This window comes from Erithacus rubecula, assembly GCF_903797595.1.
Source record: "Erithacus rubecula genome assembly, chromosome: 5".
NCBI classification, from domain to species: domain Eukaryota; kingdom Metazoa; phylum Chordata; class Aves; order Passeriformes; family Muscicapidae; genus Erithacus; species Erithacus rubecula.
The window spans coordinates 15,310,556-15,330,473 of NC_136687.1; the positions used below are offsets into that span (position 1 = coordinate 15,310,556).

General features: G+C 36.3%; 1 protein-coding gene across 8 annotated transcripts in view; it reads right to left on the reverse strand.

Annotated features, from left to right (window-relative positions):
* Positions 1-19,918, reverse strand: part of KCNIP4 (potassium voltage-gated channel interacting protein 4) — a 385,554-nt gene that overhangs the window by 32,978 nt on the left and 332,658 nt on the right. For 6 of the 8 annotated variants that reach the window (XM_079306873.1, XM_079306869.1, XM_079306868.1 and 3 more), the window contains one exon: positions 5,949-6,073. In XM_079306873.1, coding sequence (XP_079162999.1) covers positions 5,949-6,073 — 125 coding nt within the window. Of the gene's footprint in view, positions 1-5,948; positions 6,074-10,600; positions 10,703-19,918 lie in introns of all 8 variants that reach the window. The other 2 variants (XM_079306867.1, XM_079306866.1) reach the window with 1 other exon arrangement.

Here is a 19,918-nt window from a genome sequence, read left to right on the forward strand (position 1 = left end):
AGGGATATAGCTCAAATGGTTTAGAATTGATTCATGTCAGCCAAGAAAACCAGGTAGGAGCCTTTAACTGATCTATATTTCTTCTAGGCACTCTTCTGTTGGGTCAGAAATCCTGCATCTGGAAAGATCTTGCTAAGACTGCATGCTGTGAAGCTCTAAGGCTTGTACACAGAGTCATCAAATCTTGAGGAAAAGCAACTGCACCGACTGCTGGTCAAATGAAAAATCTTCTTTGTTGTCCTAGGGGTCCACATGGGGGATTGAAAAGCATATTTAAGCTCTAAGCTACTTCACCTACAAGAACAAGCTTTGGAGGACTGATGTCAGGGGCAAAATACTCTTGCATTAGTGCCATTTCCTCTCATGTGTGGGGTTTTTCCTTTCTGTTCTGGTCTGTATTAATCTTGAATCTGCATTTACTCATTGCAATACAAACATACAGGTTCAGGATAGAATTGAATGTGATCACAATAAACTGAAGACATCCTTTTGTCTCTGTGAGATAGATGACATGGCCAATTCAGAGAAAAATGATCCAAGCTAAAATATTACTTCTTATAGCATGAAAGCCTCTGTTTCATAATATACAATGTTCCAGAGATATAAACTAAGAGGATTATGTTGTCATTGTCCCTTGTCATGCTTTAGAACAGGTGGAAAAGGTTAAGTAAGAAAGCAAGGAAAATGGAATGGAGTTTCAAAATCTCTGTTTAGGATCATCACAGAGGTATTTTAACTCTTTGCAATGCCCATTTTTTAATCTCTTTAATAGTCCAATGTCTATGTCCTTTGTCAGTATAAAATTTAAATTTGTATTAATTAATTTCTAGACAGTTAGAAACTACATTTGAAAGAAGTGAAATACAGACCTGTACCTCTCTATTAGCCATAGGTCAGAGGCTGTGCAAATAGCATAGCCATAAAGGTAAAAGCCATTCATGTGTAGGACACTGAGATATGTTTCTCATACTTTCTTTCTTACCAAAAAGGTTCCAATTGCAGTTAAAAACAAAAAAAAAAAAAGAAATCTATATAGTGTTCCTAGAATATCATGTATACAAATATTTAAGAAAAGTTAAATAATTCTGAAAACGTTAACTTCGGTACTCAAAATTACATTGAGGTGTTTCAGCTTTTGCACAAGTTAGTGTATATTCTGAAAAATGCCCATTATATACCCAACTTTCATCTTCATCATTAAACAAAAAATTGTAGGAGTAGAAAAATTATAAATATAGTGCAAATTATTTGTATTCTGTGTATCAACTCAATTCTGCTCTGCAAAATCTCAATAACTTTCACAAAATTTATAATTTCTCTTTTGTTTTTTAGAACTCTAATTAAATGGGAAAATGTTCAAACACAAATCTCAAATGCTTTAGACAATCAATAAATGAGCTTTATCACCTCTAAAACTAGCTTCCATTAAACTTTCTGTGAGACTCACAAATGCAACATACAGTGATACAATGCTTCCATCAAATCATAACTGAAATAGAAAAATCTCTGAATAAATGAGCATATTTTAACTTGTGCACATAGATAGCTAGCATGATGAGGGAGCTGATCTTTGAGCTGTGACATTGTCAGATTTATTTTCATACTATCATTCTTTGGCTCATTGCAAAAGAGAAGAAAAGTGTCTTAGAAGTGCCGTTTTCTCAATAAATGTTAAAAGTGTGGAACTGCCTATTTAAAACTCCAGCATGTGTCCACAGGCATTTTCATGGATTTATGACTTCAATTTACATTTTCTTTGACATACAGCCAGGTAAGATAAAGGTTCATGGAAAATCCTTCCAGTTGTCTGGAAAAACCTGGGAGTTTCCCAACACAGAGCTCTTCAAAAATTTTTACAAGAATAATTAGCCAAAATCAAAAGATCACTAACATTTACGATTACCACAGGAGCATCTTTTATACAGCAAAAGCATTATCTACACATTTTTTAAATGAACATTTTTAAAACTGGGAGAGATCTATCAACAGACAAAAGAAAAAGAAAGGCCACATGTTGAGTCCATGCTTGATAGTCTGCACAATTTATCGTGAAGTACCACTTGTACTAGGACTGCCACAGAGCCGTTGGTTTGAAAGGTTAATGACTGCAGCAATCACAATTTCAATTTACAAGAAATGGGATGACAGGAAGCCAAATACAAATTGGAAATGTCCCACTGTGATGGCAGCTGAGCAACAATTCATCAACAGCAGCACAGGAATATTGTAAAGCCAGAGTGCTAGGGACAACCTTTTCAGCCTGAGAAGGGCTTAGGCCTTATATTAACACCATTTTTCAAGGATAGGATTGAAACTTAAAAATGGCTAAATTACGTAATATAGACATAAGCTCTCCCTTGATAATTTTTCATATTAGTTATTAGGTCATCTGAAGATGCTTATCCCACCACCTTATGTTTTCTTTAGTGTATATCCCCTTTCATTTTAAATGTTGACTTTGAGTTCTACCAAAACAGCCATTGTTCCAAAGGCATTTCAATCATCTTTGAGCATTCCCTGCAATTATACTCAACCTCTTGCTTACTCAGAGCATCAGCTCCACTACAATGTGATCTGAGACTTTCTGAAGCTTTCAGGTGTTTACATACACACAAAGATGCTTTGTGAGACCCTGTACTCCTTCTGCCTGGATTTTGCATGAATTTGTGTACAGTGGAAAATCAAACTGATGATAACAAATCAAAGTTTGTAATCATCAACACTACAGAAACTCAGGTGTATTTTACTGCTTTCTCATCTGAAGTCAGTCAGAGCTACATGTAAGCAATTTGAAGTCAGAAATAACAAATAACTGGAGGTAAGCTGTGAAAAGTTCTGTTCATCCCTATCTCAGAACAGATACGCTAAAACTCGACAATTCAGGGAAACAGGCAGACTGAAGTGAGAATCTATAGACAAAAGCTTTTCAATTAGTACTAATGTGCCTGTAGGATGCTGCTAATTTCATCTAATAGGGTCACATCAGGAGCACTACAGTAACTTAAGTTCATGCTTTAATTTATCTTGTTTTATATACTTTATATCAAAGAGATAGTAAGACAGGCAAATATCACATGAAAAGCATACAGTACAGAGATTTTGATGATATCATGTTAAATATGTGTGCCTGTGTGTTTCATTAAATCATAAATTGGTAGTTTCCTTCTTAGTGGAATGATTAAAGTGAATATCACAGACTCAGAGAATGGCTGGGGTTGGGAAGGATCTCTGGAGATACCTGGCTGCACACTCCTGCACATGCAGGCCCACCTGGAAAGGATCCCCAGGACCCTGTCCAGAGAACTCACTTTTGGATATCTTCAAGCAGGAAGATTACACAAACCCAGTGTAATCTGTGCTGGTGGTCGGTCACCCACACAGTGAAAAAGTGTTTCCTGATGTACAGAGGGAATATCCTGTGTTTCACTGTGCCTACTGCCTCTGGTTCTGGCACAGGGCACTACTGAAACAAGCCTGGCTCCATCTTTACTCTCCCTTCAGGCATTTAAATATGCTGGGAAGATCCCTGCTGAGCTTTCTCTTCTCCAGACTGATCTCAGCTCTCCCAGCCCTTCCCCATAGGATGTGCTCCAGTCCCTTACATGTTTGTGACCCTTTTCTGGACTCTCTCCAGTATGTCCATGCTTTTGTTTCACTGGAGAGCCCAGAAGAGGCCACAGCACTTCAGATGTGAGTGAAGGGCTGGTGTGGCCTCCCAGGGCTCCCTCGACCTGCTGGAAATGCCTTACCTAAAGCAGAACTGCCTTTTCTGCATAGACAGACACATTTGCTGGCTCTTGCCCAACAAAGCAAGGTCAGTGTCCAGCTGGGTGGCACCCAGGAGATGTTGGTACACCAAGCAGATGCATGAAGAACACAGGTGTGAAAATTTTGGCAGGATAGCACTAAGCTGGATCACAGTGTGAGAAGACAGGTGGCCTGTGGCAGGCAGAAGAGGATGATGGAGCACTGTGAGGGGGAGACAGTCCAAGCACAGACCATGGGAGACATTGCAATGCCACTGTGGATCACCAAAGCCACTCAGGATATATTCAGCAAAAGATATATTCAATATGTGTCAGGAGAGGTGAACTACTCAGCACAGACAAGGTGTTCATAGACCTCAGGTAGACCTGTCCTACCAGTTCTCTGAAGTGATTAGAGAACTGTGATCTAGCACCCTATATTGCAGTAGAAACTGCTAGTATGAGAAATAAAACAAACTCCCACTCAACAAAAAGTTTGAAATCATCCATTTCTGAAATCTAATGCTTGGGCTAAAGAATACTATTTTAATCTGATTTATCTTTATAAGAGTCGATAGCCTTGGGCATGCTTCATAGCATTTTAGATTGTAATTGATAATTTTGCAACAATATCATACACAAAAACACTGAAGTTCATGCCCATCACCTTTATCTAGTCAAAAATATGTTATACATGCATGTCTTGCATGATCATGTACTGATAAGGAGATGAAACATATGGTTATAGATGTATTACCATGTCTTACCATCAACATTCCTTTGATGTAAGTAGAACTTACATCTTGGAACAGAAAAGCATAGGAAGAGCTGGAATTCCTCTTTTCAGAAAATGCTAAAAAAGGTATCAATTGAAACACTTCCTTATAACCTATTCTCTTTCTCCATACTTCATCTTATGCAAAGAAATATCAAAGTTCTTACTTTGTGAAACTCTAAAAATAATTATTCTTGGAGAAACAGACAGAAGGCTTATATTATCCACTGTACTTTGTACCTTTTTGCCTTAGATAATTAGGGACATTAGATCATGATTTGCAATGCCTGGAGAATATTGTCATTAGCAGGGGAATGTTCTCTGGAACCCTGAGGAAATGAAAAGCTTTTAAGAACAATCACTGTTAATCACTAACATGCCAACATTATATACTTTCTGGAACTGATGATACAGACACACTAAGTGACTGTCTCACTTGCACTGTAAGCTTTTGATAAAAATATATGTTTTAAACATCCCATTGCGTGTCTTGCTTTCTTTACAGAATGCAGGAGAGTTAAGAACCCAGCAAAATTTACACTTCTTGTACAAGATGTTGAAGATATCCTATCTGATTCCATAATGGAGTTCATTGTGTTTTTATCAATTCATCTGAGTAGTAAATGCCATAGGCAAGAGTTCATCTCTTTTTACCCAAGAAGGGTGAAAGAAAAACTAAACTACAAGGTGATAAATGAAATTAAATTAATCTTTAGCTTCAGTTTAGCAGGAGACATCTGCACAGTTGCAATACTTACAGCTGAAATTATAAATTAACATTACACACCAATGATTACAAATTTTCTGCTATTAATTTTTAATATAATAGTTCTTTAATATTTTCTATCCAATGTTAACTGCATGAAATATTCAATATTGATGAATGATGAGAGATAATAAAATAAATAGAGAAAAGGGCTATTTTTTAAGAAAACAGAATTCAGTACTACTTACTAACATCTGTTTGAATCTTATTACTTTGCTGTACTAACCATGCATTTCTCACAAGTCAAAGCCAAGCCCAGCAGTACAGGGCAGCTGTACACCCTGGAAAATGAGTCAAAAACAATTACTCCTAATAAAGGGATCTAAGAAGTTTACAGATTTTAGAACTAGTGAGCACTCCTATGTTATTGCATCCTTAGGTAAACAACCTCAACACAACTTTCAGTTTGTCTTTGGACAAAATCCTACCATACTAAGTAATAATTATTCTCTCCTTGATGCTTTCTATTTTGTCTGCATCTTTTGTTCATGAAATAGTTTAATGACTAGACCAATTGTTTCTGAGTGATTGTTTCCTCATCTGATCAGAATGCAGTGTTTATCTACTGAATCTCATGAGCTGCACTGCTAGTCACTCTTACAGCTGAGATTGCAGTGGCATATACCATAAACAGATTGCAAATTCAAAAGGAAGTGCTTACATTCTTGAAACCTCTATATAAGATCTGCAGTTCCTTCTTTGTGAATTTACTCTGTGCTTCCAGCAGTTCAAGAGCTTCAGGTCTATGTCGTACTGTGGCCATTTCCATTTCATCTTCTACAGTGTCTGCAGAATACAAGAGACAGAGATGGAAAGCTCAGTAAAAAATGCAAGAGGTAGAAATAATTAACCCTTTCAAAAAGAGAATAAAAAAGGAAAGGGGAAGAGGGAAAAAAGGGAAAAGGAAAAAGGGAAAAGGGAAAGAACATTAATCTCTTGGACTTGTTTTTGCAGTTTGAATGACATCATAAATGATGAATCCATTCTGAACTCATAGGAAAAAGGTGTATATCATCTGTTTCTGGGGCTGCAAAAATAGTGAACAGCAGTGATGATCCAGTAGTCTGCATATTATCTCATGAATAGTAATAGCAATATACTGGAAAGCCAACATCCTGCAAGAGCATGCATGATACATTCAGTATGATTTTCATGTTTATACAACTCTTTGACAAAAGGAAACAATTTTATAAAACTTTAGTGACTCCAAAAAGCTGTAAAATTTCCTTCAGTTACGGGATGTGAATTCACTGTATCAGAACTGGGATTTTTATTGTGAAGTTGTCCTTTGGAAAGCATGTGAAATTGAGGTTGCACATCCAGCAGCTGATCTTACTTTGAGTATCTTACAGCTGATTCTTTAGGAAAAATGTTATTGAGGGTGAGCAGCCTAAGTGGGGAACGATTGCTTTAGTGACCTCTTCTTTAGGTAAGTAAGAATGTGGATATACACATTCAAGGCTTACAGTTGAGTGTAGCCCTAAAACAATGAGAATTAGCAATGCTTTTTTTTCCTAGGTAGAGTTTTAAATGTGAAAGTTCAATGAAACAGCTAAAGGAACTTACAATAGGGTGCCAGACACTTGTGATCAAAAATATGAATGTGTGTTCCCATTTCTAAGTACTGCCAGTATTAAACATAACTTATGTAGTACTCCAGACTGATTCAATGCAATTACTGCCTTATTTTGATTTAATAATTACACAAAATGTAGAAATAAAACAATACAACCTGCCTACTTAAAATTTCTACAATGCCAAAGGTACATATTTCATTTATTTAATCTGGGACTCTTTATTCTTAGAATAAAGTTTTATTTGGTTCAATATTCATAAGCACACAGTATTAGAAGACTCAAAGTAGCATTATGCCTACAGTTTCATATATTTTTGTTCTGCTATAATGCAGTAATAATAGCTTTCAGCTGCTTGGGAGAAATTTGGCATCAGAAGATACAGTTCAGCTAAACAAAAATTGAACAGCTTTTATAGAGATATTTAATAATATATAAACTATTTGGAAAAATCTTCACAAAATTTAGGGCTTTGTCCTTTCTCCTGTGAACAATATGTTGCTTTTAGCACTCATCTCAGGAAGATGAACTCAGTGTGATCCAGGTGATTTTTTCTGCAACTCAACACTAGGTACTTAGACTAAATTGGCAAAAAACAACCTGAGAATAAATATTGTTGAAAGCTCACTTGCATTTTATATTCAAATGGTTACATGGAATTTAAAATGGGCTTTGATTTTAGACAGAAAAAGACTAAACTTGAAATGAGTTCTCTATGCACCCATTTCTAAAACATCTGGCTACCTAGAGAGACATCTACAAGATTTTCTGGAAGCTAAATGAATGCACATAATAAATGTGAGGCTAGAGATAAAGGCTAGACAATGTGCTGAGCACAATATTTGGTACAACCTTAGTAGTAAACATTTATATTGTCTTTAAATGATTCAGTGAGAATGTAGAAGACTGCAACAGACTGATGATGTTAATGAAAAGGTTCAGTATAACATTCTTCACATATAGAAATAATAAAAATCTAAGATCATGATAATCTTATTTAAAATGTATCAACTGTGGTGATTACAATGCTATAGCATTCATGAGTCATTTGCAGGTTTAAAATTTTTTTCTTCACACTTATAGCTATCAGGCTGAAAAAAATCTATATTTCAAAATATGCAGGAAAATGTGTGAAAATCTATTTTTACTATTTCTATTTTTATCTGTTTCTAAACAATAATGATGTCTATGGCAGTAATTATTTTAGTTCTTTTGGTTTCTTTAGCCTAGAAAAGTTAGGACTACTTTTTTTCATAAAAATGAAATTTCATGTCAACTAAAACTAGAAACAAGTTCACAATCCCTCACTAATACACTAGTGATTTCATTAATTAGTAGATTTCTTATAGCTAAGTAGTAACAATAGTTTTAATGTAAACGTCACAGGGATATGCTTTGAACCTTTCATTATTCATTAAAGAACAAAATGGTAAAAACATTGCAAAAAGCAAATGTACTCTTCAAATAATTCATATCTGTAAAAATTGTGCACATGCATTTCCCTGCCCAAACTCCACGTTATAGCCTCCCTAATTATTTAAAAACTATTTAGCACATTCTTCTTTTTCAAAACCATTGAGTGTAGCCTTACCCTACTAGCACATGCATGTATCTAGGGAATGGTTTTAAGTTTAGACTTACTAGATTAGAGCACACAAATAAGTGTTCTTTTACTTTTTCAGTAGGAATGCTGAAATGTATTCAATACAAATACTGAAACAAGATTTTACATTTTTAGATAACCTCTGTAAGCACATATTGATAGAAGTGCAGAAGTGCAAATTCAAGCTATGTATATTTCAATAAATTACATGTTTAAAAAATATCTCCCTGATAATTTCTAAGGAATTCACATCATGTAATTGTTATTGCAAGTTTTCATGCTTAGGACACTAGTAAACATACATAATGTTGCTTCTTTCATGCTAGCAGAAATGAAATAGCACATGATATTAAAAAGGAATAATAATAACAATAATGTGTATCTACAGTGATATTCTTATTCAATATTTTCACCTGACAGAACATTCTTAATTAATGTAACACTTGATTATTGAGGAGATTACAGAGAAAATTATTGAATGCACCTTTTGTACTGCTTGGTTCTCAAATAGAAAATATTTAATACTCATTTTAGCTCAACTTCTCTTCTGGTTTATAGAATACTTTCAGTCAGGAAAATATAAGTTTGACATGGTCAAGGTTTCTGAGACTGACTCTAAACATATTTGACTACCTATGCAGATGAAGAGTTTACATAGAAATGTGCAAGGAATATGGATGTGTCACTCTCCCAGCAACTTCAGACAAACAGATCTAACTTTCTATTCATTCTGTTCTTTTTCCTTATCTATTCCATACCTCATCCCTGGGAATGTTCAGGTTGGACTTTGAGCAATCTGGTCTTGTGCAGGAGGACTGGCCTACATGGTTTTAAAGGTCTCCCAGTCCAAGCAAATCTGTGATTCTCTGATTCTTTTATTGTCTAGGGCTATTCTGCTCAAGCCATGCAGCTGAAATTAACTTATCCAGAAAGAATTATTAACAAATGACACAACAGTAATGGTGGTTTTTAAGCTACCTTATTTTCAACTGAAACATTACAGCTGAAGACACCATGGGAAAAAAAAAAAATCAGTGGACATTCAGAAATTTAGCCCTTTTCATCTCAAATACTTTTAAAAAAAGCAAGTACCAGAGTCTTCTCTACAGAGGAGCATATGAAAGACAGTGAAGAGGGATAGCAGAAAGAAACCCTAGATCTATACCTCTGAAGTCTTGACATTTAGTAGGGGCCTGAATTTCTAATCAAGTTGCCTTTGGCTGTGCTGTATTCACTAGACACGAGGAACTGCTCTTGCTGGCTTTTTTTTACCTGGCATTGATTGATATGCTTTATCAGAAGAGTATACAGGAAACTCATGGACCATTCAGCTTCTGGTTTTAGGTACTCATATTAGTGCCTAGAATTAAGTCAAATTAATTTAGATTAAGTTGGATGCAGAGAGATATTTTAAAATCTGCCATAGGAGACAATTTATATAGGAAGACATTATGGTGTTATTACTATAATTAATCTCTACCTAGGAATATATATGCATCTATGTATTGATCTCTCTCATACTCCCTCTGTCCCTCTATATTTATCTGTTTCCTACCCTGGAGAGATTTTATTTCCTTACAGCATATTAAGATGTTCAGTATAATACCAGTCTGTTTTTCCTACATATCCACATACTTTCTTTTCAATCTCATTATTATTTTTCTCTCAGACACCAACTTTAAATCCTGTTCCCTAAATAGTCTGAAGTTATGTATTCAAAACCTGCAGGGTCAATTTCTTCCTCCCAGACCATTATGATGGTGCCCTCTGTGTATTGTATAGAATCACACACAGACATTTGCATAAAAATGCAAAAAAGTTTCTACTTTTCAAATACATGGAGAGCAGGTATTAAATTTTACCAGGGAATCACTTGTCAGCTAAGTTGCAGATGAAAAGTGCCAGCCCAGCAGCTCCTGTGTGGCAGACTGTGGCACTGGTATCTTGCCATCCTATTATTTGCACAGACAAATCTGTTCATCACTAGATTTTAAACCTCGATAAACCATATGATGACTTCAGCAGATATCTTGCCTCTCAAATGAGTAGTCAATGAAAGTATAACTTTTGATGCATGCAAACCTAAAAAATTAAATAAAAGAAGTCAAATGAAAAAAAATGAAAAATAAAACTTGCTTTGAGTAACAGGAGATGTCGTTTTGGCAGCCGAGCAGGGCAAGAGCTTCATTAGTCGCTCTTTAATGCTGCGTTTGGCACTGTTCTGAGCGTAGAGGAAACCTAAAAAATATATTATCAGGACTGTTAACACAGGCTTGAGAACAACTTCTGTACATGCTGCAGAGTTCATCATTAGAGCAGAATCCTGATGGGAAAAGGCCAAATAGATTGCAGCCATCATGAATCGCAAAGGGCAACCAGAATTTTTGAACAGGACAACAAAATTGTTTTGTCTTTGTATCTTTTCAGCATCTTTCCAATAAAGGGGATGTGTTTGCCTGTGTGCATCTCTTGTAATATTCTTATAACCCACCTTAAATCATCTACAGAGAAGTGTCAGATTATTTATTTGAAACAACAGAAGGTAAAAGAAGGTTTGCAAAAATTTTCATGCTAAATTATTCTAAAGACTTTCAAGTCAATTTCATTTTGAATTTTAAGATGGAAAATAAAACCAAACTGAAATGAAATCTCAGAGATGTCTTTTGTTGTCCTTTCTGGCAGACTTCTAATTCCATGGCTGAGCTTTCCCATATAATGAATTCAACAACTGTGATAATCAATCTGGTACTTTTGCCTTTTCTGAGTGTTGAAATATCAACCATGATGTGTAGTCAGTCTCCCTTTAATATTTGGCACTCCACCTATATAAAATATAAATATTACTCGTATTCTCATTTAAAAAAATAATTTGGGTGAATAGCTAACACTCATGTACTATAAATCAGGTGAACAGCATCACCTTTATTTGCTGTGGTGGAAATCACTGGAATATTTTCCTGTGAGGTCTAACCAACCATTTTATGCAAAATGGGTGATATGAGCAAGCATTGCCTGGGTGGATATTTGCTGCAAAGGGCAGAATTAGCACCTGATTACTTAGCTTAGTACCTGACTGATGTTCCTGAGGGAGGCAGAGATGGCTGGGATATCATGCAACTCCTGCAATTTTCATCTGCACTGCGTGCAAACACAAAGAGTGGTCTATGATGGCTCTTGCCACAACAGTGAGAGTGCAAAACAGATGGGCAAGAGATGAAAGACACAACTGACAGGTCCTGTGCTAAGGGCACAGGCACCAGGATAATCTTTGGTTATCCCCTCTGCTGCAATTGCACTGAATCCTCGTGTTAGAAACATGAGGTAAAACTGTTCCCAAACCACCTCAAGTATGTGCTTGGATTTGGGAACAGCAAGGAAGAAGCTTTAAGGATATTAAACTTTGTAAACAAAAGGGGAAAAATATCAGTTTGTATATGAAAAAAACATTGAAGGAAATGAAAAACAAATGAGGAAAACCAGGGATGATTCAGCCACAGCCTGAAAAAAATCAAGCAACTTCCAGCAGACAAATTCTGCCTCTGAGAGAGAAGCAGCTCTGGTGAGTACACAAAACAACCCATTTTCAGCACAAGGTCAGATGGACCTAAATGACTATCTCAGGAAATGTTTAAACCCTTTAATACAAATAATAAAAATTAATATACTTTTAGGCTGTAGCACCTAAGCATCAGCTCAACTCAGAAGCATAGTGTAGATAAATGGATAAAATAAAATGCAATCTGGGACCTGATGGGATCTTAAACTTCCTATTTTTAGTTTGAGCACCAAACCTGAGCCTTTAAATGGGTAGCTTGCCATCTCAGCTGGAAATGTTTGCAGTATCACACTATGCCTGTACTGTACCTGAACATGAAAGAATTTTTAATCTGAAAGATGTTTTTCTTTATTAGGAATTCTTCTATCACAGACATAATGCAGAAAAATCTAAAACTATCTTATTTGTTTGAATAAAGATTTGCAAAATTTACTATACACATATTACTTACATAATTCCATAGGTGCACAACTATGTAATTACTGATGATGTATACAATGTTTTAAAAAACCTAAAGGCATGTATTATTTCTAAATAATTTGAAGCTAAAAGCCTTGAGTAAATAGACAATTTTGCTACTTTTAGTCTCACACAAAAGGTCATGGAATCCAATGCAAACCACATGGGCTTTGCAGTAATAGAATTAATTTCAAAACCAAAATAATATATATGGGAGAAAGTAATATCAGAATAGTAAGTAACTGAGGAGAACAGTATAGATCTGTGCTCACTTCTGGCAGCTAATTTAAAATTTTGACACTCTGGTCAGGGCAGGGTTTATCTTCTCACAGTATGAGAAAACAGCAGGGAAGCTTTTCATTCCCAGTGGCTGCAGTTAGTTTATTCTGCAGCTACTGCTCTTATGATCTCCTGAGCAGTACTGCAACTTCCAATGTGATTTTTCATGAGCTAAAAGAAAGAATAAAAAAAACCCTTATACAGACAAAACATGCTGCACACTGGGCCTATGCTGGGTCAAAACACTAAAGGTGATAATGAAGATGAAATATTGTAATAATTTCTGTGAATTCTGTGTCTATTTGCCCAGTTTGAAAAAGGTTAAGGAAAAACCTTAACCTCTAATGTGACCATTAAGAAGTTAATTAATCTAATAGATTAAAATTATTTACACAGTAGGAAACTCTTATTACAGCCTTTAAAGTGGCTGGTCATGAAAAGAAGAGCTATAAAGCATCAACACACTGATAATTATGGACTGATGCTATTTCCTTCAAACTTGTAGAATAGAATAATAGTAATTCTTAGCCTGAAAACAAATATTCAGGAGAAGATGGATTTTCCAGATTCTTTCTTGTTTGTTTGGTTTTTTTTTCACTAATATGTTGACTAGAAATATCGTAGCTTCTATCCCTAACCCAGTAAGGCACTAACTCCTCTGAGCTAGATGTGAAGGTTCTTCAAATTAAGGTTAGTTCACTGGTGCTGCTTGCCTGTGGATTTAATAATCTGTTTCCCTTCAATGAAAATTAAACTGTGAGACACATTTTTCCCCAGAATTCACTGTGGGAGTGCCCTAGAACTCATATCTGTGTGAATTGTGGGCAATTGTCCTCAGAGACACTTACACTTCACAAACAATTCTGTAACTGGAGCACAGCTCATGTATTCTCATACCTTGGTACCCCTGAACTGCTACCTGTGCACAGACATGGGGCATACATTATCCTGTGGGAGTGCCTGCTATTTAGCATGATTTATACCTGTAATTGCAACTGGAAAATTCACCAATGGCCTAAACCTCCTGTGCAGAGATACTTAAACTGGAGAGCTGTAACTTAATCAAGGTTTAGTATCAAGGGTAGTACATGTACATATTGCCAGTGTAATTTTTTTTCCAAACTGCTAGTTTTAAAAATTGTACTTGACCAAAAGCATCCAGGTCATTGTCATGAATGTGACCTAGTCACTTCTTCATCACACTGCTGGTTATAAAAATATACAAAAACATATAAATTTTTTATAAGCTAAAAGTTATAAGTGATTAATAAATGACTATATATTTCTAAACATATACATCTACACTAAGACTATCTTAACTCGATGTATTTACTTTTTTCAGATATATGATCCCAGCTTTAAAAAGACAGTACATCTTACATATTGTGCTGTTGTTACAGAGACAGGTCAGACTACTCAGGGAAGACCATCTAGAAAGGAATTTTCAGAGGCAAAATACCTCTCTTTCTAAGTGTGATGGTGTCTTTGACAATTCTTTGTAGTCAGCATGAAAGCAAGGGCAGGTAGGCCACTTTTGCTGGAGTAGCAGATAAATCAGAGTGTCTATCTTAACAGCCACTAAATGCACAGGACAGACCTTGATGTTGCTGCCCTTGCCCCCAGAGTCATGCTCACCTTTCCTGCTTTCATCAAATGCTCTCTGTTCAATAAAGTACCCACCTGCCTCATTACTGCCTTTTTGTAATGGGATTTAGGTGATAAATACACACAGAACACATAGTAATCTGAGTCCCTAAAAGCTTTTGGGGCTGGTAATCATCCTATTGAGGAGGATGTTTTTCTCTCAAAAACTCAAAACAATTGTTCCAACAATTTCCTCCTTCACTATTAGTGCAGGACAGAAGTAGCATGTAAACTACCCTTTTCCCACTCCACTCTTTTTTATCTTCATGCTTTTTTATTTCTGTTAATTTTTTTTTTTCCTTTTCAAAGTCTCCCTCCTATATTTGGCAAAGTCAGCAGGTTAGCTCCCACTGTTAAAGTCTAACTCTGCTTTTTAGTCAGCAGCATTTACAATCCACTGGCCACCTCCAATGCCTTAAGAGTACAGCTAAGGTCCCAGTAGTACTGGAACTTTGATTTTGTTCACCTGAAAAATTTTATTAAAAAATTCATTAAAAATGTGAAAAATGTGTCTGTTACATTAATTCTGAAAGTGTTTTTGGAAGAGATTTAGCATAAGACCTAAAATTTAGGATGGACAGATCATTTTTCTAAATACAAAATTTTGAGACAAAAGTGACAAAGACTCTGAAAACTGAAAGGGAAAGGCATTAAGTGGTTTCTTGACACGATGATTTACACTCAATTTCAGCTGTATGATGGAATTTCTCTCAGGGCCTTAAGGGATGTCAGACCCACTAAACTGTTAATGGTTCATCACAGATGGAGAGGCAGGGGAGACAAAATGAAGTGCAGGTTTCATATTCACAGTTCAGGACTTGTGGAAGAGAGACAAATCAGGGTACATGTGCCTTCTGTGTAGTAAATTTGGAATAGAATGAAATTAAGTACAACATAAATATTTATAAGCCTCAGCCTCAGTTCTTTGGAAGCACCTGCTGAGGAACTGTGTGAGTTGTCAGTAGGCTTCTTGGCAGATCATCAGCATTTTTTTCCAGGCCAGGAAAACATTCCTGACAATCTCATTTGTCTGTACACATGCCTTTTATTGATTTTTCCTCTACTGACCCTAGCTTTCTGTTTTTCATTACAATACATACTATCAACTTCATGGTTGATAAAAAAACCCTATAAATGAAATCAGATCACCCATGAAAGTACTGAGTCAAAAAATGGATGGCAGCATTTTAGAGAATACCTTTGAACTCTAATTTAAAAGTCAGATTTCTCTCCTTCACTTTAAATTCTCTTGTCTCCCAATGGCAGATGCAGATTAGGAACTGATAGTTATACTTCTCTACCAATAAATTAGAGATCAGAGACAACTGGGAAGTCTGGGGGCAACAGGGTTTGGTTGAAAATGAAGGGCAAAGAATCAGCAATCTTGTCAAAACCAGTAACTACAGCTTGGCATTTGTGAGATTATCAAAGGAAAAAGGATGAAAGAAGAGAGGATTAAGTAATATCTCTGGAGAGAAGAAATAGAGAAGAAATAAAAGTGATAAAGCAGAGAAATGGCCATACTTTTCTCCTGACAGTCTTCATTACATTTCCCAACTACAGCTTTATCATTCAGACCATGCCTTTCCATGACATCTGAAAAACTGCTTACTTTATGAACAGTTTCTATACAAATGTTCAATGTAAACATTATCTAAAACTGTTACAAACATCTCCAGGTGCATAAACAATGAAAATTGCAGAGAGTTTCTTCAGTGCAATACTTAAAAGTGTACAAGTATGTCAAGATGACTTAATTCATTTAATACCATTTGGCACATTCACACAGACTCTCTAAGTGTGTGTAAAACTAAGCTGGTCCCCTATGACAGGAAACACATTTATACCACACCACTTGTTTTCTTTAGAAGAATCTCACTTGAGGTGGAGTATGTGAGCATATGAAAAATGCACAATGAATCAGATTTACTGCTATGCTGAACTATGCAGCTTCCTTCCTTTTTCCCTCCCCTCCACCCCTTTTTGTTGTATACTAGAAGTTGTAAACTATTTGTAATGTGTACAAACGTTCACAGAATAACTTATAACAGAAAGTTACTTATCTTGTGGGGATCTATAAAAAAGACAGATTAGGAAGAGGTTTTTAAGAGAGATGAGAGATCATTCTCTCTAGCTATGTCTCTTCACAAGCAATTTGGTGCACAGAAATAGCAAGTGATGCTGAGAAAGTGGAGATCTTGCAGATGGCTTATGGATATAAAGAGTGAAAGTGGAACTTGAGTAGCAGTGAAGGGGCCCTAGCACTGGGCAGACACTTCTGGGCACCTCCATGGTGGTGTCCCTGGTCAGTGAAGAGCCTGAAGGGCTCAGTGGGCACAGTGGGGGCAGTGGAAGGCCCTCCAAGCATTTAGCAGGTCACAGACTCACAAAGAAAAGTTATAAAAGAGACTGAATTTCTACTAATTGCTAAATTGAGTTTATCTGGTTTAGTGGAGATTCACTGAGTTTTGCAGTGGAGGGAAACTGAGTGATGCTTCAACTGAAATGATCAGTTCCAACCTGGAGGCTAAAAAGCAATGGCACACAGTGACTGTGCTGTGAAATATGAAAGCAAAAAAAGAAAAACACCATTGTAAGAATGCTAGAGAAAGCAAATGAAAACAAAACAAAAATTAGTCTACCAAAAATGAGTGACAGAAATGAAATGGGTGATAGGAGATGAGCTGGAATGAAAGACTTCTGCAGAGAAATGAGAGACAGAAAAAAAAGAGCAGAAAATGTTTAAGAGGAGTTAATAATTTGAATGAAAAGGTAAAGAAATTTGAATGAAAAAGAAAGAGATCTTTCAAATATTCATTATCTCTAAATTTAGCTTTTTATCTAAACTGCTGAAGCTGTATGTGAGCATGTACAATGCTGGACTCAGACATTTACTTTTGCCAAAGGGGCAGCAGCTGGGGTCAGAGCAGGGGTGTAGGTGTCCCTGGTCTGTGGTGTCACTCTCTGGCTGGTGCCAGGGGGGTCTCTGTGCCCCTCAGTGGAGTGGGTGGCAGTCCCATGTCCTGAAAAGCACCCACAGCAGGCTCCAGTGTGAGAGAGGCTCACTGACAGAGGCTGCAGTGGGAGCCCAGGTCACAGCCCAGGGGTCTGGGACCACTTGCAGGGGGGAGAAGCCTCTGTGCTCCTCCAAATCACAGCTGTGGAGTATGTTACAACATCCCTTAACAAGCACACCAGTGTTTTGTGGAGAGAAGTCTTTTCATACTCATGAGGAAAGTTAAAGACCAGAGAGAGATACTTTTAATGAATAATTTGAGGAGTTTACCTTTATAGTGTTCTTACTATTATCAAAATGAGATGAGTGGAAATAATTAACCTGCAGTGCTCCAGGAAGTCATTGTAATGTGCTTTTTAAATGTTTTTAGGAATTTAGAGAGAACTGCCACAAAATGGTGAAATTAAACCAGCACACACTTTTCAGCTCTGCTGAACTAGCCAGTGAGTCAGCTCAACCTAGGTCAGTCAGGAACAGGTCATTTCCAAGCCTGCTATCCAAGTCAACAGCAAATTTTCCCCATAATTCTGTAGGATTTTTCTGGAGCTTAAATTTCATATTCCATACTTAAATTGCTAACATTTTTCTGCAAATTTTTGTAGTTTGGCTAATTTGATTTGGGCTGATAGTGACATCACACCTTTCTGGCATACTAATAGTTTTCAGTTGCTAAACTGCCAGTCTTAAAGTAAAATGCTTCAGTTTCCACTGATAACCTGTATCCTGCTTTCAAAAAATTACATTTTTGACTAAGACAGAAAGGGGTAGAAAAAAAGAATGATGTTACTTTTCACTTTTGCAAAAAAATCTAAAGAAACCACAAATTTTGCCATTCATTAAATGCTCCATGAAAAATACTTAAAAGAAGGAATAGATGAAATTGGTATCACTCCTCCCTCTTCATCAAAAAGCTTTAAAACCAAGTGTAACATTATGTTTACATTTACATTTCTTTGGTACAGAGTTGAGCTACCATGAATTATTTGATGTAGTTAGATGCTGTACACCCTACTAAAAAAATGTAAGTGGTGTTTTACTTCAGAATTGTTCTAGTTTCCTTAAGAATGATGCAGCTACTTTTGTAGTTTTTACACCTGTGTGTACAGCTCCATCTTGGAAACCACTAGGCACACAACAGATGACAGTCTAAGCTGGTTAGAGCAGGTGCTAATGGTGCTAAAAACACCAAGCTTGTGGGTTCTTTGAAACTGTAATTAAAAACACCTGGCATGTGAGCATGATGGATTTTAGTAAAACTGATTTGCAATCAGTCTGGCTAGAAGTGACACATATATTCTTGTCAATCCCATCCCATAAGAACAAAATGCAGAACTTCTACTCAATCTTCTCATCCATCTTGACTACTGCTGCATTCAGAGACTATAATACATATAATTAATCTCAGGCTGAAGAATTAATGGTCTGGATAGCAGTGATCATTTACTGCAATTTTTTCACTAGAGTTCTAAAAGTATTAATTAAAGAAGCCCCTTTGAAGCAACATAATCTCTTAAGTGGTGAGTATAAGAACTTAACTGTCAGCAATTCCACGTGCAGTTTAAAGTTTCATAAGAATCAGGAGTTATGTATTTGCTAATATATTGTACATTATGATGCATTTGCACCACTTTGAAATAATGTTTAAAGAAGCTTTAAGAACCCATAATTTCCTCCTCTTAGGAAAAAGTAAGTCTGTGATTCAATGGCAGACTCCACTGAATCCCTGGCTGAGGGTCTCTAACTTGTCCCCTTTTTCCTTACACTGCTTTCCATGACAGCATCTGACTGCTTAAGAACAGCCCTTTCCTTTGCAACACTGCTTTTATTTCCTAATGCAGCTGAAAGCATATCTCTGAAATCAGTTCTTTCTAAATTCCTGGAGTTGTGATGGATTTGGGTGGGACTGAGAACAAATGCTTAAACTGGGCAAGTGTGAGCCTCCCCTGCTGTCAACTTCACATGGCACTGACATGATTCTGCTTTCTACATCACAGAGCTGGAGAGAAGGTGCAGTGTTACTGAAAGAAGACAAAAAATGTTCTCCTGCTTATCCTTGGAAAAGAAAGAGGTTGAGGTATTCTGAGATACTTTGAGATTAGAAATTACATTTATTGTCCTTTCCATTCAAGAATGTTTTGAAAGGCATCTATTCTTTTTCAGCTGAAGGATACCATGTATAGCAAAACCATGAAATGATTAACTAGCAACAACCTGAAAAACGTTAGCTGATTATACACTGTCATAACAAAGAGATTTATCTAATGTGATATAAATACACCCAAAAAAATTCCAAAACTCTATTTTTGTTACTTTTTCTTTGAATTACAATGCTATCAAGGCTGGCTAATTCACAGAGCATTATGAGGGCAATTGGAGAAAAGGCCTTTGGATTTCACCAGCCAAAAGTCCTAATAAAATTAGTTCCTTGAAAAAGGACATGTGAAATCTGGCTTAAAAAGGAACTTTGAAACTTTACAAAAAACATTAGGAAAAAGGTATC